General features: G+C 34.5%; 2 protein-coding genes and 1 pseudogene across 2 annotated transcripts; 2 read left to right on the forward strand and 1 right to left on the reverse strand.

Annotated features, from left to right (window-relative positions):
• Positions 1–1,097: 1,097 nt before the first annotated feature.
• LOC121267119 lies at positions 1,098–7,199 on the forward strand (annotated as a pseudogene).
• A 9,835-nt stretch (positions 7,200–17,034) lies between these two features.
• LOC121267121 lies at positions 17,035–17,481 on the forward strand. Its single transcript, XM_041170992.1, has one exon. It carries the CDS (start codon positions 17,035–17,037, stop codon positions 17,479–17,481), a length of 447 nt encoding a protein of 148 aa, XP_041026926.1.
• Positions 17,482–21,877: 4,396 nt separating this feature from the next.
• On the reverse strand, positions 21,878–24,526 carry LOC121267512 (U-box domain-containing protein 17-like). The gene is given in 3 exon segments (XM_041171399.1): positions 21,878–22,383; positions 22,386–22,499; positions 22,502–24,526. Coding segments are annotated over 3 exon segments (2,154 nt in total). The 5' UTR covers positions 24,279–24,526; the 3' UTR covers positions 21,878–22,120.
• Between the last annotated feature and the right edge of the window lie 2,917 nt (positions 24,527–27,443).

Here is a 27,443-nt window from a genome sequence, read left to right on the forward strand (position 1 = left end):
CGGAATTGTATTTTTAAATTTTCGTGTTTTTACTAAAAGAAGATTACAATAATTAGAATATTTGCGAACGGCTTGTGGCCCTGATGGCACAAGATCCACATCTTCAAAATGGAGATCATAGGTTCGACCCCTCCCCCCAATGTATAAAAAAAAAATTAAAATATTCGAGATTGTCAGTTGATTACATCATCCACTATCTCAATGTTTTAACCACTCTCTCATTGCATCATTGATTCATTATCACATAAAAATAAATAATATGTAAAATTAATTTAAATTTATTAAATGAAAAATAATATAATATATAATAAAATCTATAACTTATATGAGTAAAACTAAACCTATTAATGTAAAATAATATATTTACCAATTTTTATCAAAAAGTAGTGGTCTTTTAAACTTTGAAATGCTCTCGTTTAAAAAACATAAACTTGAGAAAAAGTACACCGCCATGATTAATTAACCTCATCATCTAATGAAATATTGTAGAAAAAGTAGATTTACAAAGATGGGTTTCACGAAAAAAAAAAAAAAAATCTTGATCTTTGTCTCTAGCTATATATTAATAGAAGCATTTGAAATGTTTTATGCATGTTTTAAATATCTTAAATTATAAAAATAATTTTAATACAATCATATATATTATTTTTAATTAAAAGTCCTTATATATATATATATATATATATATATATATATATATATAGTATTTTCGCTCATCGTGTGGGCAGAGATTGAATCGGTTAGGTAAGAAAAATAAGGGACCATATCTTCTACGTTGGAAATATTTTCTGTTACCACTTTCTCTTACGTTTGAAACAAAACATGCACCAAACATACTGATATTTCAACTTAGAAAATGTTATCTATACTTACCATTTTGCTTATCGAATAGGTGCTGATGTGTCAACTACTTAAAATGATAAAAATCTTAGAATTCAAAATTCCATGCAATGGATGAGTTTCATGATCTAGCTAAGTTTAGTTTGCTTATAAATTGAGGATTAACGTAGAAACTTCAAGTTTTCCATTCAAGTTCATCACCCTTTTGAAAACCCATGCTTATATATATATATGTCAAGCTCTCTTGGTTGTCATTAATGGCTAAGTACTGCAACCAAAATCCTTGTGCCTTTATTCTAGTTGTGGTTTTTCTTTCATGGGTTTTGCTTGTGCATGGTGCTGAAATTGAGTATGTTTCAGCCGTGGGTGATCCGGGAATGAGAAGGGATGGCCTGCGGGTGGCGATAGAGTCATGGAACCAGTGCAATGAGGTTGGTCAAGAAGTTCCTTCCCTTGGCAGCCCAAGAGCTGCCGATTGCTTCGACATATACAATAATAGTACTTCTGCACCAGCACTCGCGCGGTTAGCTAGCTTGCCACTCTTCTGCTTTTATATTTCCTTTTGCATAAAACTTCTTCGCTATTTCTCAGCTTTCTTCCAAAGAAAAAAAATAATAATTCTATTATTTATTAGGATAATCCAACATTTGTTAATTCCAAGAAAATTCAGTTCCAACGTTGGCACGAGTAGTGTGGTTGTATATTTATAATATGTTTTGTCCTTTGAAAACCAATAGTTCCAGATTTTTTTTTTTTAGTTGTTAGTTATAGTTCGCATTTTTTTTCTGTGTGAGAATGAGGGATTATATCATAGAGAAAAATTCTATTTATAAGCCGGTGTAGATAACAAATCTAGTAAAGTACGGTTTACATGACATAATTTAATTTGAAAGATAAATTTTAAAATTTAAATTTTATAAATAAATTCTATCATTTAAATGATGTAGACGGTGTACTCCATACACAAACTTGATATATAATAGAATAAATTCTATATGACTTTGTTTATTTGGATGGGAAACAGTTATGGGTTAGTCCACAAAGTGACGGAGGAAGACAACAGACTAGGGGTAGGAGACCTCTTCCTCGGAGTGCAGCCAGAAGCCCTTTTCGATGTAAACCTTTATGTTGCACGTAAGGAACTGTATCTTGGATCAAAATGTCAAGTTGAAGACACCCCAAATCCATGGCAGTTTTGGATGATCATGTTCAAGAGTGGTAACATGGACACTTATAATAGTCCATGCCCTAAAAATGGCTATAAAGTTGGACCTTTAGGACCGGACAACAGGTTCCCTTGCTTTGGAGAAGGGTGCATGAACCAACCAAGGATAAATCATGACTATACCAATTCGGAAGGGCCTAATACTAATAGCATTACTCTTAAGGGAAGGTTTTATGGGTCATGGGACTTGGAGGCCGATTTGAGCAAAGGTTTGGTTGGGAATATATCTTACCATTCAGTAACTTGGGAAAAAGGAAATTGGCAAGGGAAGTTGGGTTTTTCATCATGTTTTGAGGACTTCAACGAAGTATCCTTGGTTGATGCTTTACTTGAGATCTGATGCCACCCAGGGATTATCTGGTGGTTACCATTACCCAGGTCGAGGGATGTCTAAAATTGTAAGTAACTAATTCTGTCTTCACTTTAAATTGGTCTGAGGTTACATTCACTTTAAATTACTCATTGGTAGGCAAGCATATTAGTAATTTCATTCTCATTCCACCTATTTTTCTATGAAAAATTATATTCTCAAACCGGTATGTAGAGCATATCTAGCTAATAAAATCTTACCATTATTAAATCTTACTATTTAAGTGATGTGGTTGGCCGTGTGCTAGCTCTACACATTGGTTTGAGAATAGAATAATTATTTCCCTATCAAGTCAAAGGTCATAACTATTAGCTTCATAGACTAGACATATGTATCATGCAGATACCCGAGTCACCAAACTTTAAAGTGAGGTTCACCCTGAATGTGATTAAAGGTGGTGGTCAAAGAAGCCAGTTCTATCTAATGGACATGGGAAGCTGTTGGAAGAATGATGGCCGATCTTGTGATGGAGATGTGGCTTCAGATGTCACAAGATATAGCGAAATAATCATAAATCCAGACATAAAAAGATATTGCCATTCAGACGACATCAGACATTGTCCACCTTACCACACATACCCTAATGGGACGCGCGTTTATCGTAACAACACTGCTCGCTTCCCATATGCAGCCTATCACATGCATTGCTCACCAGGGAACAGAGAGCAGCTTGAGATGCCTTACGCCATGTGTGATGCATTTAGCAATCCTCAACCTCAAGAGATACTGCAGATTTTGCCACACCCAATTTGGGGTGACTATGGTTACCCTACCAAGTTTCGAGAAAGTTGGGTTGGGGATCCAAGGACATGGGAACTTGATGTTGGGAGGTTGTCTCAATCACTTTACTTTTATCAGGTATGGATTCCTTCATGTTCATATTCGTTTTACTTTTGGGGACAAAGAAATGTGAAAATAACTTTGATTGAAACCAAAAGAAATGCAAAAATAACTTTGATGGAAACCAAATGTTTTGTCCAGTTAATTATGGAATTAGGGGAAGAATCATGAAAACGTTAGAAGAATAAATGTTGTTTAATCTTTAAATGATTATTAGTGTTTGATGCAATGTTTTGAATACTGTACCCGTGATCGTTTCGGTCAAGGCATTGAAAAGAGATATTTCGATACCGGTATCATTTCGGAATAGTCTATATATGAATAAATTATATATAAATTATATTCCAAAATAATAGTCTATATAGAAAAATTATAAATAGTCTGGTCTGAATTATGAGGTCAAAAAATGAGTTTGCAGTTTGAAGAAATGAAAAAGAAAAAGAAAAAAATAAAGGCTGAAATATCGGCCAGTACGGGTCGAAATATAGTCCGATACGGGCCGAAACGGTTGAAATTTTGACCGGTACGAAACTATACCCTTTTTTGTACCAGCTATGCCACAAAAACGATATATTTCGACTGTATCGGCCAGTACGGTATTGTAATACCCGAGTCATACTACGTAGGTCCTTACGTCATTTTATTAATTCTTTATGTTAAATATTTTGAGATAAAGATTTTTATTACTTTTAATTATTTTATTTTAAGATGAGTATGCTTTATTTTTAAAATATGATTTATTAAAATAACTCAAGAGTATTATTTTTTAGACTTTGAAATATTTTCTCTTAAGTCCTTTAATTTTATTCATTTAGGAAATGACTCAATTATTCTCTACTATTGGATTGGTAAGTGAAAAGTATCATTGAGGTAAATAGATCTCCACCCTCCATCTCTCTAGCTTATGGGATAAGTTTTGACGAAAGCAAAAAGTTCCACCCACCCTTTGAACCCGTAGGCTTCCAAGATAAGCAACAAAATATTTTTTTTCTTTCTTTGAACTTGAGCCCGTAGGTTTCCTAAGCAAGCCACAAAATTCTTTTCTTTTCCTTTCACCCATTGACTAATGCAACAAAAGAAAGAAGGAAAAAAAAAAACAAAAACTAATCTTAAGGTATATCTACTCCTACCCGTCGACCCTCACCCAAGGAAAAGAGAAAATTTCACTTCCTTTCCAATCAAGCTAAAGCCAACGCCACATTCATCCCTTTCCTTCCTCTTTCCTTTTCATCTTCAAGAAAGCAAGTTCCTCTCATCTCCTTCAAGCTTGTGACTTCATAGTAAGGGAAGAAAACATCTTCCTCTATCTCCAAGTCGTGTGTGCCTCATCTCTACCCATTTTCGGCTTTGCCTCAAAACTTGGAACTAAAACTTATTTTCATCTTCAAAAGGGAGAAATCTTGAAGGTAATAAACTTTTGGTTCACTCCCTAGTATGATTTACATGTGGGTTTCGAGTTTCACCATTTTTCTTACCCATAATGTTTTGGTTTTGGGGTTAAAACAGTTCTATCCTTTTGCTCTTCATCCACATGGCTATTTCACTATTTGGTCTTCCATTTGTGTTTTGAAAAGAGCAAAGAACTTAAGGTAAAAATCCTAATTTGACTCATTTAATTTTAGTGTGATTTTGGAAGCCAATTAAATTGTTTTAGCTTGTGTTTTGGTATAGTTAAATTCCTATATTGCAAATAAATATGTATACCCTATTTTTTGCCCAAACTGAATGGTATTATAGTTGTTTTGCTATGTATTTTCTTATATTTCGAAAATGCTATGTTTTTATTAAATTTAGTTTAATCATAGGTGATGATTAGAGTGATTTTAAATTATATATGTTGGCATCATATGCCTTGTGTTGAGGTTTGGTTGGTAATCTATTTTTAGGATGCTAGAGGTTTCGTTTAGAGGTTTTGCTTGGTTTTATAATTTTATATCTTGCTTTTTAAAGGTATTAAATGGGTAAAGCATAAACTTGAATGTTTAAATGTTTTAAAGTTTGCTTAATGAGTAACTTTGCTATACTTTATGCTATGTTTAATTTTAATGGGATATGCTAGTTAAATTAGAAAATATTGCTTATGTGAATAGATTATAGCTTAGTTAGCTTAAATATAAAAGATTAATTACGCATGATGTATTAGGATATGTAAAGATGTCCAAGTATTTTCTAAGTCCATGTCGTGTCATGTCTTGATGTAAAAATAGCCCATTTATATTCTCTCATTTGATTAAATTCTACCTAATCCAAGAGTCCAAAATAATAACAAGCTAACCTTTTTATAATGAGGGACTACAAGTTAATTTAAATGGCATGTTTTCTAAGCTTGTTTAACCTACTTGAAATGCTTAAATCTATTCTAAAGCCCATTGTTTAGAATTTCCAGACTTTATCTCCTAATGTCCACAACCCAAAGTAAGCTTGAACCAAAAAGATCTTACTTGAAGCTTATGAATTCTTAACTACTTTTTATGTAAGCTTTTAAAATAGTTTTTCCATGAACAGCTAGCATGTCTTAATATTTAAGTTATTTCTCTTGTAAGTTGAGGTGAGGAGTAGTCATTTGGGTTAATATCAAGCATAGAAAGGACGTTAGATTATAAGATTGTGGCTTTCTCTTTTACAGGGAGGGCTAAAGAATATTGCATGAGTATTAACACGCTTATGCTATTTATTGGAATAGGACCTATATTGAAGTTGGAAGTATCGTGGAGTATAGAGGTAAGTAGCTATGACCATGTTTCTTACACCAAGTTCTCTTATGAAAGGATGTCTCTCTTTCTGTCTCTCTTTTTTCAAATGTTTTTCTAAAGAAAGAGTAAATGTATATATTATGTACAAGCCCTTTCTTGATAACCTTTGTTAAGCACTCTATCAATTATAATTGTGTGTATGTGTATAAGGTAATGTATGCACGAAGGTCTTAAATCATGAGATTTTCATACATGCTCTTTCAAGAAACTTATTGATTGTTTCTATATGTAGTATAACATGAAAATGTATTTTGTTCATAAAAATGCATGTGCATCGAAGTAAGAAAGATGATGAAAATGTTTGATTACAAAGGAAAGGAAATGAATGTCTCATGCCTTATACTTTAAGCGATGCTTTAAATGCACTTATGAACTCATGCTTTAAATGACACAAAGAAAGTGTTTTAAAATGTCCCTATGAACTGATGTTTTATGGATGCCATGAAAGATGAAGTTAAGCTCGTGCTTTTAAATGATGTTCTTCCATGAATGAACTGTTAAATGAAAAGGACTGAAAAAAAGGACTGACATGAATGAAAGAAAGAAAGGACTGAATGAATGAATGTTTTATTGTATGAAAATACGTAACGGCCATATGAATGAAAATAGTACCAAAGGAATGGGCAGATTGCAATGCCGGGTAAGTAGTACTGGTAGTGCCCCAATGCTGCCCCCTGACTGAAAGGGATTCTCAACCTATGACTACGGGTAGAATCCAAGTCCAAATGAACATTCTATTCGACCTTATATGGATGATGGGTTATATTTGTGTATAGACGTTTTTATGTTGTTATGGACTCTGAGAGTCTCTTATGGATGAATGTTGAATAGAATGCCTATCAGGTGTTCCCCTTATTATATTAGAAATTTAGAGTATACGAATGTCATGTTTATGTTGATTGCATGTTATTAGAAAAAGAAAAGAAAGAAAAGGATAAGTATGTACATCGCGATCGCGCCCTTCCCGGGACGAGGTTGTGACAGGTATGAAATTCAAAATATTGGTTTGATGGAAGAAACATTCATTGCATGCATTAATGCAGGATCTAGGTACTCCACAGCTAGAAGGCAATGGACGTCGATTAATTTGGGAACAGAAATATATAAAGACCCTGACCAAATTGCTGAATGGACTGTTATCGACTTTGACATCCACTTACCTAAGCAATGAAGGCATTGAAAAGACGTACTAGCTTTAGCTCGAAATAACGAAGCTTATTATAACGGGGAAAAAGTGTAGCTTTTACTCATCAACTTGGTAAAATCACAGAGAATTTTCGTGGATTTTTTTGTTTTATCAGTTGTTTTGTTTTGCTAGTGAAAAAGATCTAGTCATAGGATTCTTTGTTTCTTATTTATTATGGGAGTTGGAAAATAAAAGATAGAGAGCTCAATTGCTCAAGTGATATGTGTATGTTCTTTTTTGGTGTCAATAATGAGCTAAATAATCTGTTGCAGTTAGTATAGATGAATGAAGGTGGGCCACTTGAACGGGACCTATTCTCTTAATAGGCGGTAAAACTGAATAGGACAAGGGCCGAGTTATCTGATGAGTGTCTTTCTAGCCTTTATAAAAAGGCTCTCATGTGAAGCTAATATGGATGGCTACATACAAGTATAGCCAAATCAAGATGAGGTCATGAGATGAGACAAATGGTCAGAGGCCGTAGCAGGATTACCATAGGAAAGCCCGTCTCCGCTAGTTAGCTAACATAGAAATCTATTCTCAAATAACAAGAGTCTCTATGCAATGAATCTCTTTTCGACCAGGCCAGGCCACCACTTGGGATGGGAATGGCTCCCCACATGTCTCATTTGATGAAAGCACTCCAGTCAAGTCGCCTCCTCGAAGTGGCTTGTCAACCATGCTTTGTAAGTTCGTTTACATTTTTTTTTTAATGAATTTCTCATTGATAATAACAAATCAATTACGGAATTTGTTAAACAAGACATTACCTGAGATAAACTCAGGACTCTCCTCAATCATTACAATCTCATTGCTATAATTAAAACTAAACTTAGCTAGTTGGTGTGCAACACCATTTCTTGCTCTTGGTACCCATTCAACCTTCCAATCTTGTATTCTCTTGAGTAGTTATTTGATATCATCCACTAATTACCCAAACCAAAGCCAATTCTCTTCTTTAATATTTACTGTCTTCACAACACTTTGTGCATCACCTTCAAATATTACATTGCAAAGGTTAAGTTCATGGCACAAAACCATTGCTCTATACAATGCCAAACATTTGATTTTGAATTAGAGATGTTAAAAATGATGAATCAATGTTAACTATAACCCCTAACCTTCCAAGCTAACAACCATAAGATTTATTCTAACACAAGCAATACGAGGAAGCCGGAACTTTTCTACTAATCAAAGGTATGTAAAATGGAAATAAAAAGTGATAGGAATAAGGATATGAACATAACTTATATATATATAAACATTGAACGTAAATTTAAAATACATTTGAACATAAACGCATCAAATGTCTGATAGGAAAATTACTCACGAAAGCATCTTTACTCATCTCGAATGATGATCTATTGAAAGTTAATCGTTTCTAACTATTGGAAAATATCATGACTAGTTTTGAAATCTAAGATTTAAGACCAGATCATTTCATGATGGAGGTTATGATCAATATTAAGTGGGCTCATTAATTATCATTACGAAGAACCTTCCAACGGTCATTACGTTACGGTCGCAATAACTTGGAACGCTATACTAAGTAGTGTCTTTTCATCCTAGAATTCTCATAAAATGGTGTTTCTTGAGTTGTTCCAAGAAGTGCTAACCGACGAATAACAAATAAAAGAGGTTCATGGTATCCTAGCAACAATTTTGTCAAACTCTATAGCACTAAAAGGGGACAATATATTCTAAAGAAATCATTGTTACGACCGAGCCTTTAAGCTTTTATTGATATTTAATTATTGCTTGCCTTTGCATTGTTGATACAATGTATATTTATATTCGAACATGAGTAAATGTGTGTAAAAAAAAAGCTTGTATTTTTAATTAAATTCAAGTTGGAACAGAGCTTCATACATATGAACTTAAAAGCATTCGATCAAAACTATAAATATTTGAACGTATGTTTAAATACATAGAACTCAAAAAACATAACTTAACATGTAATTGTAAGATTATGCTCAAGTTTTTAACAAAAAATGTATAATATTATTCAAACATTTATATTTACGTCTAATTCTTTTTATTTAAAATGATACACGAATTAGAGTTCAAACTCAAATGTTCAATTTCATGTTCGTTTGTGTGAATACAAGACACCTAATTACGTTCAAACGTCAAGTATAACATACGATCGATTGCATACGTAGTCCTAATTTATGTGAATTTTCACAAAATATTTGAACAAATACTTTAACATTCGAATGTTTTGATATATTTAATTATATATCTGAGTTGAAATGCAAGTAAATGCGGGCAAACACAAATGATTCAATTTTTCAAGTTGAATTAAAGTTTGAACCGATTTGTAAGTATATAATTGAACTAATTAAAGAAAAATTGAGTGTAACTATAAAAGTTTGACGTAGATTCAAAATACATGAAATTCGAATGTAAACACATCTGAGTGTCTAATTGATAAATTACTTTTGAATATTCAACCGATGTAAAACATCATTCACAAATGTATATTTACTTACAAATGTTTGTATTTGAAGTGACATGTGCATGACAGTTTACATCTGAATACTCAATATCATATTCGAATGTGTTGATACAAGTCAGTTTGCATTCATGAAACTATTGTTGGAACAGGTGATATTTTTACATTCTAATGTTTTGTCACATGATGTTTAATTAGTTTGAACATGAATGTGAGTAAATGCGGGTAATTAACCACAAATGATTCATTTTTTAAAATTAAATTGAAGTTGGAACATACGTTTATACACTTAATTACTTAAAAAAATCAAACATAAGTGTAATTAATGTTTGAATGTATATTTAAGATACATAACATTCAAAACATTAAGATCTCGTTTAAAAATAAACCTTAAATGAGTTATATAAAAAATTATAATTCTTCCTATAGAAATATGAAATTATTTAGAAGTATGAAAAGTTCAATCATAACCTAAAAAATTAAATTTCCAAAACCTATAAAAAAATAAACAAAAAATATGTAAAAATAGGTTGTAGAGAGCTAACTCCAACTCAAAAATTGGCTTATAGGGAAATAGAGTACGTAGTTTAATTTACTTGAAAGTGTCTAATGATCGAGCAGTATCTAAAGTCTCAATTTTGTTTGTTTTTAGTTCTTACAAGAGCTAGAAGGCAAACTATGCAAAGCTCGATTGCTCAATATATATTGATGCGTACATATCATTTTCTTGATTTCAATAGCAAATTAAACTTTCAGTTTATTCCACTAATCAAGGTAATTGAATGAAAAATAAGCATGATAGGAATAAAGATATAAATAGACATTGTATACATAATATTTAAGTCTCTTTCACACTAACTCACTCTAGTATATATTATAAATACATAGATTAAGAAGGGCTCTTTTTTTCTTAATTTTTGTCTCAGTTAATATTGTCTCACCCCTAATTATACTTCACAAAGTTATATTCATAAGGATGTAGAATTTTAACTACAATTATTCTTGTGAGATACCAGCTTGGAGATAATTCTAACATGATATTCTATACATTTTGTGGTATGTGATTTGAGAATGTTTAGGATTTAATAGACCCCAGAACCAACTTGCATGGGGTTAATCTAAGCAATAGTAACTAAGGACTAGGTCATGGATGCACAATCACTCTCCCAAACATTAAGGTCAAGGCTTAAAAAAGGCTTATGGTGGAAGAATGATTGTTTCCTTCATTCAAAGTCAATTGAAATGATATGACCATTCTCTACCTCTCACCTACTTTGCATAAAAGCTTCCTTTCGAGGAACAAGACCTAGAAGACAATCAAGATCATGCGTATCAATACTAACCCCTATCTCTCTTACCCATCATTAAGTAATTCTGCATAAATGAGTTTTTAATTTTGAGTTGTTATTGGTATCATTGCTCCATATGTAAATTTGGTGCATTTTGTGCGTTCATTAAACTAGCAATTTAATTTGGACATTCACCCAACCCATTTCGACCAACAACTTGTGTATATTTTGTGACTTTAGATTTGGGTTTATGGCTAGTGTTTCATCATGTAAAAAGACCTGAAAATGAGGATTGCACCAACACTTTTACTCACCAAATATAAAGAAACATAAACATACAATTAGTAAAAATTAGTTGGCTTATGCACTTTTTTTTAATACATGGGAGACGAAGATTCGATCATTGGTTCTTTTAGTGGAAAAACAAGGTGTTGCCAATTGATCTAAAAGACCTTGGCAGCTTGCACACTTTTGTGGTTTAGTTGTGGCTCTTTATTTATAATGCTCACTTAGTGTTTTTCTCAAATACGTTACATGCAGTTCTAAGTCTAGGCTAGAAGTACTTTTTGTTGAGTTCAATGACTACTCTGTTACTATAAAAAAGAAACAAAATAGTACTAGACCCGATTTTTTACTCTTCTTCTTGTGATGATTTCATCTTTTTTCCTTATGTTTATCCATAGGGCTGTAATCGAGCCGAGCCAAACCGAGCTTTGGCTTGCCGAGCTCGGCTCAACTCAAAATACTCGAGCTCGAGATTTTTTTTTATTCTGTGTTCGAGCTCGACTTGTTAAGCTTAACTCTCAACTCGAGCTTGAGCTTGAGCTCGTCCCACAAACGACTTCGAGTTGAGTCGAGCTTGAGCTCGAATTGTTTATTGTTTATTTTTTGAATAAGATTTAATAATTAATAAATTAAATAAATAAATAAATAATAAAAAATATAATATTGAATTTATACAACTAACAAGTAGAACCTCTATTGAATTATAAAATTTAAAAAAAAATTATAAATAATTAATATTTATCCAAAATAATAATATATTATATGCATGTATATATTATTAATATATATACTTAATATGATAGCATATATGTATTTCATATATAGTTTCCACATACTAGTATATGAAATTATTAAATTTTATCGACTAATTATTATACAAATTATAAAATATACCTATGAAGTATATTCACTATATAGACATAAGTAATTAGATTACATATTATATATTTAATTATAAAAGTGTTTTGCTTATATTATTAGCTAATACATATATATATGTATATATACATAGGTGTATATATATATTTATCAATATATGAATGAGTTTTAATAGAGTCGAGCTAACTAGTCGACTTGAGCATAAACGAGCGAGCCTTAACGAGCCTTAGCCGAGTCGAGTCGAGTTTTGTCGGGTATGTGTCATTTACAAATCGAGAGGGTATCTGTTTTCACGAACGAGCTTTTTTTTTTTCACGAGTCGAGTTCGATTCTAGTTTAACCAAGCGAGTACCGAGCAGGCTATCGAACAGACTGGTTCATTTACAGCCCTATTTATCCTTATCTCTTTGTCACTTTTCTTTGGTAGAGTTTGAGTTGGATTTTGTTTCAATACGCCCTCTCAAGCTCATTGGCACTATGATGAAATTGAGCTTATCTCTTAGTAAGGTGAATCATTTTGTTGGAAGAGGCTTAGTGAAGGAGTCGGCCTACTGATTTTTGCTATAAATTAACTTGACTTGAAATGCTCTGGAAGTAACTTTCTTCTAGACAAAATGAACATTGATTTCGATGTGTTTTGTGCATGCATGAAAGATCAAATTTGCAGTTAAATAAGTTACTCTGATATTATGGCACCACAAGACTAGTGGTTGTTGAAGGAAGATGTCGAGTTCATGCATAGAGAACAAAACTATGTTAGTACGGAAATGACATTTGCAATAGCTCTATACTCCGATTCGGTACTTTATCAAGAGACGGTTGTTTTCAAGAATTCATAGAGATGAGATTAGATTGAAGGAAGTGCAGTAACCACTTGTAGAATGTTGATCATATGAGCAACATGCTCAATCTGCAGCTGAGAATGAATGGAGAGTTAGGGAGGAGAGGTGCTTGAGGAGTCCAAAAGATGGAGTGTTGCAAAGATAGTGTAGAATGCACTCGACAACACTCCAATAGTGGACCGTCAGTTTGTGCATAAATTGACAAACTCGATTTACAGTACATGAGAGATTTGGGCAAGTAAGGGATAGATACTGTAGTGAGCCAACAACACTGTGATAAAGGCTAGAATCGTGAAAACTTCACTAGAAGATAGAGAGTTGGGCAGTGGTGGACATGAGTGTAGAGACTGGTTTTCCAGATTTCATATTAGTTCAGAGATGTATTTCTGTTGCGATAAGTCCTTTGGGATGAATAAATGCTTCAATGCCCAGAAAATAATGAAGTGGGGCCCATATCCTTTAACTCAAACTCAACCTATAACTTGTTAATAAGATGAGTGATGGAATGTGAATTAGGCCTAGTGACCAAAATCATCTAGGTAGACCAAAAGATAAATACGATCTATACCAAATCCATAAATAAACAGTGACGTGTCTGACTTTGAATTGAGAAAGCCCAACTGAAGTAAAGTTGGATGGAGTCGAGAAAACCAAGCTTATGGGGCCTGTTTTAGGCCATAAAGAGACTTTTTGAGGTGACAAATATGATTTGGAAATGATGGATGGATGAACCTAGGTGATTGTGACATTAACACATCTTCCTTCAAATCACCATGCAATAATTCATTTTCCACATCTAATTATTGAATGCTCCAGTTTTTTGTAACTACAAGAGAAAAAAAATATATGAATGGTGATAGGCTTTACAACTAGGTTGAAAGTTTCATTAAAATCAATTATAGGCTGTATGTGAAAGCCTTTGGCCACAAGACGGGCCTTGTAAAAATCAATTGTGCCATCTACCTTTCGTTTAATCTTGAAATCCCATTTGTACCCTACCTAGTTAATATTGGTATGTGGAGAAACCAAGGCCCATGTCCCATTTTTCTTCAAGGCTAAAAATTTGTCATTCATAGTTGGGCGCTATTCTAGATAACGTATAGCTATTTAATAACATGTGGGCTCAAAATCACATGAGGTAGAGTGTGTGAACAAGGCATGGAGTGATGGGCAGGGGATGAGGCTGAGAAATAGTTGTTTGTGTCAAATTATATTATTTCAGGCTTGTGCGATAATTGGAGTCAATACCTCTTTCAACAATTGGCATCAACGTCTTGGTCATCCTCAACTCGTATTCTTCGTCAACTTATTTCTAAATACAATTTTTTGGTACTCAATAGTCTTTAGAGTCCCTTTATATGCAATGCGTGTCAAATGGGCAAAAGTCATCTTTTTCACTCGGTCCGGTCTAACATGACCAAATTATACTCTTTGAAAATATCTTATCCCACGTTGTGTGCCTCTCCACCTCTCGAGATGTCTGGAAAATGCTTGAGACTGTATTCTCAACTCACTCCCAATCTCGAATTATTCATTATCGGTCCTAGCTTTCCACCATAAAAGGTGCAACATGTCCATCGCTGATTACTTTTAAAATATGAAACTCTTAGTTGATACACTTGTCACTGTCGGTCACCCTCTTCCGAATTTTGAAATTACCACCTATCTCCTAAGCGGTCTTAGTTTTGACTATGATCCTCTTGTCACCTTTGTGACCACACAAATTGAACCTATGACTCTTAACGAGTTATATGGCCATTTGTTGACCCAAGTCTTGACCAACAGACTATTATTGATAATCTTGGCAATTCTTCTGTGTAGGTTGCTACTCACACATCTTAAGGTTGTGGCATTACTTCTTGTGCCCCCTCTAGTAGTTCCAACTTTTCTTAACGATCCTCACAATCATCTGGTTGTGGCCAAGGCAGGGGTCGTGGTCGAGGAAAACCCATTAATTCTGGCTCTAGCCACCAATACATCTACCAATTGCCCACTTTGCCAGGTCTACAACGAATATTTCCACACTGCTATCAAATGCTACCATTGGTTTCATCACTCATATCAAAGTTGAGACCAATCTCTGATGTCCACCTATGTTGTAAACCCTTAGAACCCCGGTGACCTCTCTTGGTATCCCGTCAATAGTGGTACAAATCACATGACATTTGATTTAAATAACCTCAACATTCAGGCTAATCTCTATCGAAGACACAAAGGATATTATAACTAGGTGCATGTTTGAACATAATCTCAAAGGGAGATTTGAGATTTGTGATTTGTAATCGAGGAGGGCAATCAGTTTATGAGAAACGTGGTGGTGAGGAAAGCTTCATCCCAATGTTTGTGGGATATGGAGGAACCAACTAGAAGAGATAGTCTCATATCGACAATGTGAAGGTGCTTACGCTCCACGGTGCAATTCTGTTGATGGGTATAAGGCAGGCCAAACGAGGAGAGATTCTAAATTTGGAAAGAACAAGGGTAAGAGGAGCATTGGACTAGCCATTTGCCAATGCAAGTCCAAATTGAAAGTAAATGTGAAGAAAAACATCTACATTGGCCTAGCTAAACATTCCAAGTTTAACATTTATGTTACAGTAATTGTTAGCTACTCGCCAAGTCTGGCTAGCTACTGTATACAGACCAAATTTTTATTTTATTATTTTGTTGCCTCCCGCTCAGTCTTTCCCTCGGTTTTTATGTGTCTTCATCCCAAACCCTCCATTTCTTATTTCTTTTTCTTTCTTTCTCCCAAAACTCCTTCTCTTCTTTTCTTCTTCGTCGTTCTCTTTCTTTCTCCCGAAACTCCTTTCTCTTCTTCTCTTCTTCGGCCTTTTTCCTTTCTGCATCCCGAAACGTGCGAACACCCCGTCTCAAGTTCTTCATCTTCTTCAACCGCAAGCACCCACTGTTCCTGCGTCTTCTTCAACCGCAAGATGCCTTCTCTCCGTCGTGAGTCCACGTAGCCGTCATCTTCCAGCCCAAAAGGTAATTTCTCTTCCTTGCTCCTCTCTCCCTCTTCTCTGCTTAGATTTCCTCTCCCTTTTCTCTTTCTATTTTCTCCCATTTCATCAAGTGATTTTTCTGTGTTAGGGTTTGCAAGGACCACTCTGTCACAAGGTTGCATTACCAGTGAATCGTCGTCCTCCACAAACTGAACTTGAAAATCGCGAATTGAGTATTTCTGTGTAACCCATTTTTTCTCTATAATTTGCTTAAATTATCTTAGTTTTTTGGGTTTAGATTTTCTTATTTTCTTGACAAATTGATTTGCGATTATCCCCATACTATGCATTTTGCTATGGATTTGTTTGCTATGCATTTTTTTCTTGCTTGGAACTCTGTTGGAACTCTGTTTTTTGCTATGGATTTGTTTGCTATGCATTTGTTTCTTGCTTGGAACTCTGTTGGAATTCTGTTTTTTGCCATGCATTTGTTTCTTGATTTGCAATTATCCCCATACTATGCATTTGGTTCATTGTAAAGAATTGCAATGGCATTTTGCAAAACTAGGTACAATTATATGTATATGCAAGGTTTAGGAAATTAGGCAAGAGGTTGACATTGGATTTCTATGGGAATTGGATTTGGATTGAGAATGATAGTGAGTCATCTGGCCGTGTAATGACTCCTCTAATTATTTGTACATTCACATGTATAGGCCATCGTGAATTATGTCTATAGCTTTTTTTAAGCATCAATACTTCTTAAGTTGAACATCACAGGGGCCACAAAACAATTTTTATGGAGGGCATGTACCAACTCTCTTCCGACAAAAGCTTTGCAATGCACTGTTGTGAATGATGTATGGGCTAATAAGGAGAGTGGTGTGCAGAAATGGCAAAGGACTTCATGAGTCTATGGGATAGGCTATGTTTAAAGCTAAACTCTGGTTCACTAGAGGAGGTAGCAGTTATTTTCAAGGGTATTTGGCATAGGCGAAATAAATATGTCTTTTGAAAGTTTTTTTACTGGTCCTTCACAGGTTATTGTAGGGGCTATACAATCTTTAGATGACTTTAGAGAGGCAATGAAGAGTAAAGAAGCTACTTTTAGGTGGTGGGAGGATAATGTCTACTTTTAGAAATTGGAAGAAACCTGAGTATGGGTGGTTGAAAGCAAACTTTGATGCGGCATTAGATGAGCAAAACTGTGTGGTGGGACTTGGGATCATCATAAGAAACTGTGAAAGGGAGTTTGTGGCTGCATACAGTGAACCACAAAAAATGAAGGCCAAAGCAGTGGTAGCTGAAGCCATTGCACTGAGAAGAACTATTGAAATCTGTATAGAGATGTGTTTTAATAGAGTAGTTTTTGAAGGTGATGCACTTATAATAATCAATGATGTGAAGGATAATGTGGAGTGTTGGACGTGGTATGGTCAGGTAGTGGAAGATGTGAAGAGAAGCTTGGAAGAAATGTTGCACTGGGAGCTACAATTTGTTTGCAGAGAGGGCAATATGATTGCTCACAAACTGGCAAGATATGCTTTAAATTTAGAAAACTTTACATGTTGACAAGAAGAATGCCCTGTTTTTATTTCAAGTCTGATTCTTGATGAAATGGCTTGTAATGACTGATTCCAATGAATGAAAGAGGTATATTAAATAAAAAATAAAAAAAAAACTTCTTAAGCTTTTCTGTTTACACATGATTCTTACAAGATTGTTTTATTTCTTTGGTTATGTACATGGGCAGTATACCTGATTAGTTATGCAAATAATCCTGGACTATGTGGGAATTGTGAAGGGAGTAGTTTCATTTTTTTTTTCTTTTTCTGCCTTTGATCTCTCTCCCTCTGTCTCTCTCTCCACACACATGTATATATGTACATATTTTTAAATATAAAGACAGACACATACACACACAGAGGTTATATTGCTTTTAATTTTGAGAAGTTGCTCCTATTATTCTCAGTATGCATCAAACCTCAACTTTTGGATTAAATGTTGGTGGAAATATTGCTAAATTTGATCTGTGATAGGCATTTTGTGAAGATTAAATGTGTGTTTGCAAAATATTAAAAAATAAAAAATAAAAAAAAATTAATATTAAAAAATATAATATTTTATTATTATTTAGACTTTGGAATAGCTAGTCCAATGTGGACTAATTTAGCTAGAAGTCCATGTTATGGCTAAAAGATAACATTCTAGCTAAATTTTAGACTTGACAATGGCTAGTCCATTGTCAATGCTCTAAGAGGTCAAGATTTGCCACCCCAATCAGATTGCAACGATTTAATTTTACGATCAAAAAGACGTTTAACATGAGTTTTGAAGGTAGGGAGAGCCGATAAAACGTCATATTTATTTTGTAAGGAAAAAAGCTAGACAAATTTGCTAAAATCTAAGGATGGTAATATGTGACACGACTCGTTAACCCAACACGAACACGACACAAAATTAGTGGATTTGGTTTTGATGATAACGGGTTCCGGTAAAAAAAGATTGACCCGTTAAGACACAATTTATAAATGGGTCAACCTGCTTAACACAAAACCAACCCGTTCTAACCTGTTTAGAATTTATTTTAAAATTAAAATTGTATTTTTATTAAGTTGTAATAGTGGTATTTCTCAGTATGCCTATGTTTTTATTGTTTTATTGTTGTGATTGTAATTTTAGACCTATGATCATATTTGTTATTGCATGGTTTGTAATATTGATTTTATATTTTTTAAGATATTGTGGTTATTAATAAATATAGATTTAACTTTTATGTGAAATTATGTTAATCAAGTCAAATGAGTTATGTGTTTTAGTTCAACTCATTTACATGAAACAAACAGGTTTAAATGAGTCGTGTCGTGTTAATATATTTCTAATTAATTATTAAACGGGTCAAAACGGGTGATACGACACGACCCGTTATCTAAATGAGTTGGGTTAGGATTTGGAAGTTTGACGTGTTTAGCTTAAGGGGTTGGGTTCCGGTAAATATATATAGTCGAATATTCATGAGGTGACATAATACGAACACGACTGGAAAATATGATTTGCCACCCCTACTGAAATCATCAACGAATGAAACATAATATTTATTATTATTGGCTTATGTAACTCAAAAATCTAACCCTAAAAGATTTTTTAGAAAGCAAAACGAGACGTTGTTCCTCAAAGTTGGATTGCCGCTATTTAAAAAAAAAAAACAAAAGATAACTACTAATTACGAGTACATCATTCAAACTCAAACGAGAAGAGGAGTCCCCACATGAACAAAAAACGTGTAAAAAGAAAAGCCCTACTAATAATTGAGAAGCAAAACAATACACGTTTTAGATTGTTTCAACAACTGTCGACCAATTATGCTATTAGATCAATTCTTTAATATCGTTTCTCGACTAGATTTTTTTTAAATTTCTACGATATATTTAATGTATTAGAAAATTTGTTAAGATTACCATGCCCTTGTCATGTATTTCTTTTTTCTTACTAATAAAATGATCTTATCATGCAAAAAAAAAAAATGAGAAGCTGTTTATGATCTTGAGGATGAAAAGATTAACCAAATTAGTATCCAACAGTCTTAAGGCTTTTGAATCAATGGTTAAGTTATTAAATATTGATAGATGAGTGAAGCCGTCAAAAGAGAAATAGCTACCACCGGATCAGTGGATAGAGTGGGCCGTCATGGACATTGAATTCGGAAGCGTGGTAGGATCATATTAAAAGCTTAATCAAATTAGTATCTAACAACCCTAAGACTTTTAGATCAATGGTTGAGTCTTTAACCGAAACAAGAATAATGCAGTAAAAGGTAAGAAAAAGAAAATATTGAGTACAATTTCTCTCCGATGTCTCTTGGTTGACTTGCTCCAAACTGGTTGGCAAAGGCGGTGCTTTTGGTGCACTACACTCCAAGGAACATGTACTAAATGGCAAAAGGGACAGCTTAGCAGAGTCGAAAAATCTAAGTTGAACGCAAAGGGAAACCCAGCAACTTTGAAGGCAACGCCAATGTGTTCAATGCCAAGAAAAACCGGGATCAACTATCAAGACCTCGATTGTTGTTGACTTGTCACGAATGCTCTGTCTAGAATACATTAAAGGTTCGGATTGGATCGAGTCAATTCACACGATCTATTTAATTAAACAGATCAAATTTCAATTCTAGTATGCTAATTTTGTATTGGGTTTGCGCGTTGTGAATCAGAACCTTCAATTCTAATTTATTAATGTTGTAGGACGAGGCATTCGAGTAAAAAGGAAGGAAGAAAGAGATGAAGTAGAATAAACAAAGAAACTAATATCTGAAATGAGAACAAGAGATGCTTATTATCATCATTAGCAAATATCATATCTCCCAATGCCAGATTCCACTATTGATATGTTCAACTACCACCATGATTCTAATCTTATGTTTCCAGCAACCAGTCCCCAATTAATTTTCAAGTAAATGGCCTACTTGTACATCCACTCATTTTGGTCTAATAAAGACATGGCCAAGAAAGGCATGCCCCAACAATACCCTTCAATTACAACAAGGTTGAATTCCCCCAACAATTAGACTCGAATGGCCGTCTGAAACCACAAAATTTCTTCAACAAATGTCACCAGGCCAATAACAATTTGCTGGACTAGGGCAATTCAGGGAGCTCCAGTCAATTCCCAGAAAACGATAGGAGCACTTTCGCTTGCCTCTCTTGCAAACTCGTGGAAAATACCATATTAGTATCCTCTATCTAAGCGTAGTCATAATAACATATGAATAATTCTTCTCATCAGCCACTATTCACTACCCCACACTCCACACCAAAAAAATAAAAACTGTCAGGTGTTGGGTGTGAGAGTGAATAATGGCTGATGTATAGCAAAACCCATAACATATAATGTCCGGTTTCAATCGAGTAGGATGTTACTACAGTCACACACAGTTAGGAAAGACCTCCAATTGCCCCCTCGTACCGTTTTTGCTCGTAAAAATATATCCATTGTATATTGAGAAACCTCTCAAGAGAAGTCTAGATGACGGGGAGTCACGGATAGCAGATGCAGCATCAAGCCGGTCATTTTGCAGTGACATGCTTGACTGATAGGAATCTATTAGCAAAAAATCATAGGATTTGCCTTGATCTAACTTATGGTCCAACCATACATCACGTATAGAGACAACCACTAGTTTGAACTCAGGTAAAAGTTTCCATTGTTGAAGTATATTCTTGCCTCTCAGAATCTTTGTAAAGCAATTCATCAGAGCATAAAGGCAAAGATCCCTTATTCTTATGATTTAACAACCGCAACCTTCAGAAACGGCATATTTTGACTCTTCAAATTTGTCATGTGTGGAAAAACACAGAATATGCATTCTGACATTACCAAAAGTGGGTATTGATGATTTTAGGTGTAATATGCACTCTCAATACACACCTCTGTAGTTCTTTGATTCATCGCAAAAGATATTGGCTAAAGAAGAGTAAACAGTACCATAGTCCCAACATATATCAGTCAGTCCTGCACCTAATGCGGCATAAACTTTGAACATGGTGCAACAGTAACCCAAGAACAGCACCGAATCCACCATCTCACACTAGTTGCCACCATACCATAAATTATCTCAATCAAATTCCACACCTTATGTACTAGGCAGCTCCAATTATGAGGTTAACAAAAAAAGAATTGATAAGAGATTTTTTTTTTTTTTTTCTTTTGGTCGGAGTTTTGGTGCAATTTGTTGGATATGCATCCTCGTTGCCAGAGATTCTGAAAGACGGTATACATCCAATAACATGATTTGGTTCTCATACTCAATTCCAGCCATTGTAAATTTTATGGGAATAAGGCACGAAATACTTCAATGCACGGCTATAACAAAAAAGTCACCAAGCAAGTTCAGAAGGTTTGGCAAGAATCAATTCTTATGATTAAAAAATGAAAAAAAAATAGGCAAGAGCAAAAGAATTTGTGAGCCAACTGTATCAATCTGATAATTTTGGGAACATTCTCTACTCTTGCTTGAAATCATTGGACAATACATGTATTCAACTTAGGCTAATTGCTCAACACCACTCATCATTATTTCATAACACATCAGATATGGTATTTATATAATTTTTTTCGTCATTGTAAAGTTCAATGAAAGAATTTGTGAATATTTCCAACAAAAATGGAACATATATAAGCCAGGGTAGACAACAATATGAGGTGGATGTTACCACTACAAGACAGGCACTGAAATGGATACTGGCACTGAAACATCACCAGCAAAACTCGAATCCCGGTTTGTAGTTGAGTTGCCAGCAAATGCATACCCTACACCCAATCCACCAAAATGCAAGGATGTATTCTCACATCTCTGAAATACTCTAGCAAGTGAAGCTGCCTTTCTTCTTGCACGCTTTGTACCTGTAAATAACAGAGTCTGAAGTAAACCTGCCAACATTGGGGCCTTAAGTACCCTCTCAGTGGCAGCTGTTCCCCACTGCGGCATAACTCGAGCAATGCTGCCACTGCATTCTCTTTTCCCCTAGGCGTCCCACAACGCATCATTGCTATCAGTCCAGCCACCGCCATTTCCTCCTTCCCCACTGCTTCTGCCCAAATGGCTGTCGAACAATCAAGGCCAATGCACCAGCTGCTTCCTCAGCAACCCCTTCATTTCCCAAAGCCCCTATTAGTGCTGCTACCGCCCCTGCCTCTATCATTCTCAAACAATTTTCTGTGTGGGTTGACAAGTTAAATAAAGCAGTCACAGCATCCTTCTTTCCTCTAGGAGTCCCTTCTCTCAACAGCCCTGCCAGGGCTTCCACTGCACCTTCCTCATCTGCTATTCTCTTCTTATAGTCATGAACAGCAGAGAGACTGAACAATGTTGCTGCAGCATTTTCCCTTGCCTCTGTTGTGTGCCCAAATCTCAAAACTTCAACAATAGACTCCAAACACCCTTCCTCATCCATTATTCTGCTCTTGTTCTTCTCATATATTGATAGATTAAGCATTGCCGTCACAGAGTTCTCCTGTGCTACAGGGTTTGGAGAAGAAAGTAGCTTCCGGAGATGGGGAACAGCGCCAGCTTCTGCGATGAAAGCACGGTTTTCCTTCCCTGTTTTAGCCAACAAACGTATCTCACGAGCAGCAACAGTCTTTGCACCCTGCAAACCATTTGCTAATTGCTGAATGAGAAGTGCTGCTGTGGCTCTAGTGGCTTCAAGTGCAGCCCGGGTTGGGGAAGCAGCAGCAGCAAAGTTTTCACCAGAGCCATCTGTGCTCTCAGGAAGGTCATAAGGAACTCCATGGGCAGTGCACCACTGCATGATTAAATTCCTCAAAGCCCGATTGGGCACAAGCCGGTTATGTACAAGCATTTGCCCTGTCTTTGGGCAATTACAATGACCTTCTTCCATCCACCTTGCTATCGAACAGCGATCATATGTCTGTCCCGTGGAAATTATCACCGGGTCTCGCATCATATCCAACGATATTGGGCAACAAAAGTCCTTGGGGACCTTTGTAAACGTCTCGGCAATCTCCTGCATGATCAACCCCTTTCTCGGCCTCTTCACAGTCCCAGCAATTCCCAATCCCATCTCATCCTCCTCAAATCCAAATAACAGAAACCTACAAAACCGCGTAATTGCGACAAACCCATTAAGCACAGATACCGTAGGTTCCACATCCCCCTCATGATTCACAATCTGCTCCTCCAAGAACTCGATCTCAACCCTACAACTCTTTGCATCCTTAATCCTCAATCTATCAACAAAGAACGACCTCAATTCCTCCGAATTCGGAACCTTCCCGTTCTGAAACTCATCAAGGAAACCAAAAAATTGAATCCTAAGCAGCTCGTCGTTCTTATCGATGAACAACTTAGCTCGCCGAGCTTGTCTCTTCATAAGCTCAACCTGTTCCCTTATATCCTCGCTCAATTTTATGTCTTTCAGAGGGAATACATCCAAAAGGGTCGATATTTCTTGGTTCAGATCATGAAAATGGCCCGAAATGGAATGGGTTTGAAGCAAGAGCCATAACTTACTGGATTGGGCGCAGTGATCGAGGAGTATCTTGGACCGGTAGAGCAGCAGATAGAGCTCCTTGAAGCAGAGCACCGCCGTGGAAGGCATGGTAGAAGCAGAGCACGAGTCCTTGAGATAGTCCAGGAGCAAGAGAAAGACCTGAATTTTGCGAATGAGGGAGCGGGAGTTGTTGCGCTGGAAGAAGAAGGACTTTGGCGAGAAATTGGAGACGAGCCCGTCCGAGACCGATGCTAGGGTTTGCAACAAAGCAACGTCGGATAGGTCAACCGGAGCCAAGAACGCGTCCAAAGACGGCGATCTCCGCCTCCTCAGTGACGAGAAAATCGCCGCCGTCGCCATAAAACGGAGCAACCTCTTGTTTTCCGCACAAAGCGATCGAGGATAAGAAGAAGGATAAAAAATAAAATAAAATCCAAATCCGAGATCTGAGAAAACCGATTCTCCCTGAACCCAACAAGTGTTCGACGAAAAGCCAAAAACTAGAAAACGAAAAACAAAAATACTATGAAACAGTCTTACAGCCTGTGGCTGTGGTTGTTGTTGTTGTTGTAGGTGCTGAGGTTGAATCTTCAGAGGTTGGGGGGAGGAGAGAGGACTTTTTAATAATGTTTGGATTCCGCGTTTTTTTTTTCTTTTTTCTTTTTTCTTTTCTATTTTTCGAGAGATGGAAAAAAAAAAAAGGGTTCTCTGAATTTTCCAAAGGGTTTTAATTTAATTTTTAATTTTGTTGTTTTTAATAATGTTTTTAGGGATTAGATTAGTTTTCTAGTTGGAGGAATTTTCGCTCGGTTACGTATGGGGTCAGGCAGGGGTAGGGCTTTGCAAAGAGGTCAGAGCGTAAAAGCTGTCTCTGGATTTTTTGAGGATAAGTATGACCATGAATAGGTTGGTCTTCTCTTTGTGCTCTGCCAACATAATTTTCACACCGACTTAGTCAAATGAACCTAATGATTATGTTTTCTTTCTTTCTTTTTTTTTTTTTAAATTCCCTTTTTTCAAATATATCATGATTTACAAATTGATTAAAGTGTCTCCATATATGCTTATGGAAAATTTCTTAATATTATTTTTTATGTTAGTTTCTAGATAACATTAAAGGAAATGTTATATATCAGTTATTATTTATTTTCACACTCTATACCACACATTTTATATATTTTAAAATTATTTTTTATTTTATTTTATTCTTATTATATTAATTAAATTGTTCTACTTATCATCTACAACCACATATATATTTGTTAAAGGAAAAATGAAAAAAAAAATAAAATAAGTGTGGTATGTAAAGATGATAAATAAAATTATTTTTTTTATTGAGTGTGAGATGTGTAATAGTAAATAGTAACTGATGAGAATAATTTTTCTTTTAAAAAACATGTATTTAATGTCATTCTAAAGTTTTGAACATGTGGAGTTTACAATTTTTTTATAGGCAATATTATATATTGAGTGACAATCATATTTTATCAATATTTTCTTTTTACTTTGAATTTTAGATATTAAATTTTAGAATTTTTATCTTCTTTTAATAATTGATACAGTATTAAGATAATTATGTAAATAAAATTATAAATATATATTATATTTTCTTAACTTATTTATGGAAAAACAAAAGTCAAACTCAAAATGGAAACAAATTGTAATAAAGAGGATGTGCTATTAGTCTCCCTTTTACGTTTTACTTTTACCCACAAACCCAATTAAAAGTGAAAAAAAAAAAAAAAAGGTAAGGAGCATAATGGGATTGTGGGTCGAAGAGTTGACCAAACGAAAGGGGTTTGGTCCCACTCATCTTTTCAGGCACCGTATTAGATGGTTTCTTACCTTTGCTTTTTTTGTTTATTATTTTCTCTTTTTTAGGTGTAACTTGTAAAATGGGACCTATCTGCCTAATTTCCCAATTTGACTAATTAACTCCCCCTAAAATTAAATAAAACATTTAGGACCCAAGTGTCACTATCTTGTTAGAAGAAAGTTCTAGAAGGCCCACTTATTATGATCTCACAACTTAAAAGTCACACTTCAAATTTCAGAATTTGTTTTTTCCTTTTCTTAATTTTGAAGGACAGAGGGTTTTTGTAGGGTCTCTTTCAGATAAAAAGAATATATATATATATGTATGTATGTGTGAGAGAACTGCTATAAATATAAATAAATTATATCAAATAAATTTACAATCTGATGTAGATTCATAAAATTTATTAAATCTATTTTATAATAAAAATAAATTTACAATTTTTTTTTATCGGTAAACAAATTCTTATTGATCAAACGAGAGACATAGAGTGTCCAAGTACACGGGACATATACATGGGCACGGTCGGAATGTCTAGCTTAGAAGTAACTTTACAATCTATTAATGTATCATATCAAGTCACATCAGTTTGTGAGTTTATTTTTATGTAATTCTTTTGTGGCAAAAGTATTTTAATATATATATATAAGTTGTCATTTAGTCTCCAATTTAAAATCCAAACAGTAATTTATTATTTTTGTAATTATAATGAGAACATATGAAATTCTTAATTATGAAAGAGATAAGAAGAAATTATGTTCATAATATTATATATGTTGCTTGAATATTATTCTTGTTGTGTATATGTAAAGATATTAACAAACAAAATCCAAATTTGTTTGTTAAACTTGTACATGATAGAATTGTAAGATAGAGATAAATAATTATTATTGTTAAATGAAATAGTTTATGAACAAATTCAAATTCACTTGAATAATAAATAAGAGAAAAATGTTCTATTCATTGTCATATGCACACAAGGATATTTCCCAAGAGGAAAGCTATGCATGCCCATATCACAGTATTACTCCTTAGACGGAAGGTATCACCCAAAGGTTGGTACCAAACTCTAGAAACTTGGAACAAGCTGTTGTTGTTCCTAAAACTTTGCCTTAACTTCTACATAAAGCCATATTGTGCAAATTAGATGACTTTCAAGAAAGCGATTGTTTCGTTTAGTTCTTTAACTACTCTCAACTCATCATTACAACTTTTTCAAATTTCAATACAAAATATAATAAACAATTTAATTTTTTCAAATCTCAAAATAATAATAATATTAAAAAATAATATTCTAATAATATTTTATCATCTTAACTCAGCTCACTTCAACATCCAAACACACTTTAATGTTTAATCTTCCAATTAAGTAAGAGAAGTGTTATAATTATAAAAAGATTTAAGTGCAAAATGTTATTTTTTATTTTATGTGTTCCTTAATTTACAAACTCATTTCAAAATATTTACTTAATTATTAAATATAAAAAATAAAAAATAAAAGAATTTTTTTTATCTACATGCATCGTTTTCCTTTTTTAAAAGGAAGGGAAGAGGGAGCGAGCTACGTACGGCAAAGGGAAAGGCTGGCATAACAGTAAAATCATTGAATTAGAGGGAGGCATCCACCTGTCTTTTCCCCCTATCGCCTGGTGCTTGTTGAAGCACGCATCTCTGGTACATCTATGACCACTGATGTGATTTTCTCCGTC

The sequence above is a fragment of the Juglans microcarpa x Juglans regia genome, chromosome 5S (assembly GCF_004785595.1).
Source record: "Juglans microcarpa x Juglans regia isolate MS1-56 chromosome 5S, Jm3101_v1.0, whole genome shotgun sequence".
Taxonomy (NCBI): domain Eukaryota; kingdom Viridiplantae; phylum Streptophyta; class Magnoliopsida; order Fagales; family Juglandaceae; genus Juglans; species Juglans microcarpa x Juglans regia.

What these genes read in the sequence shown, in the direction of transcription:
- LOC121267121 (XM_041170992.1), top strand. Translation starts at nt 17,035, where the DNA reads ATGTCTACTTTTAGAAATTGGAAGAAACCTGAGTATGGGTGGTTGAAA.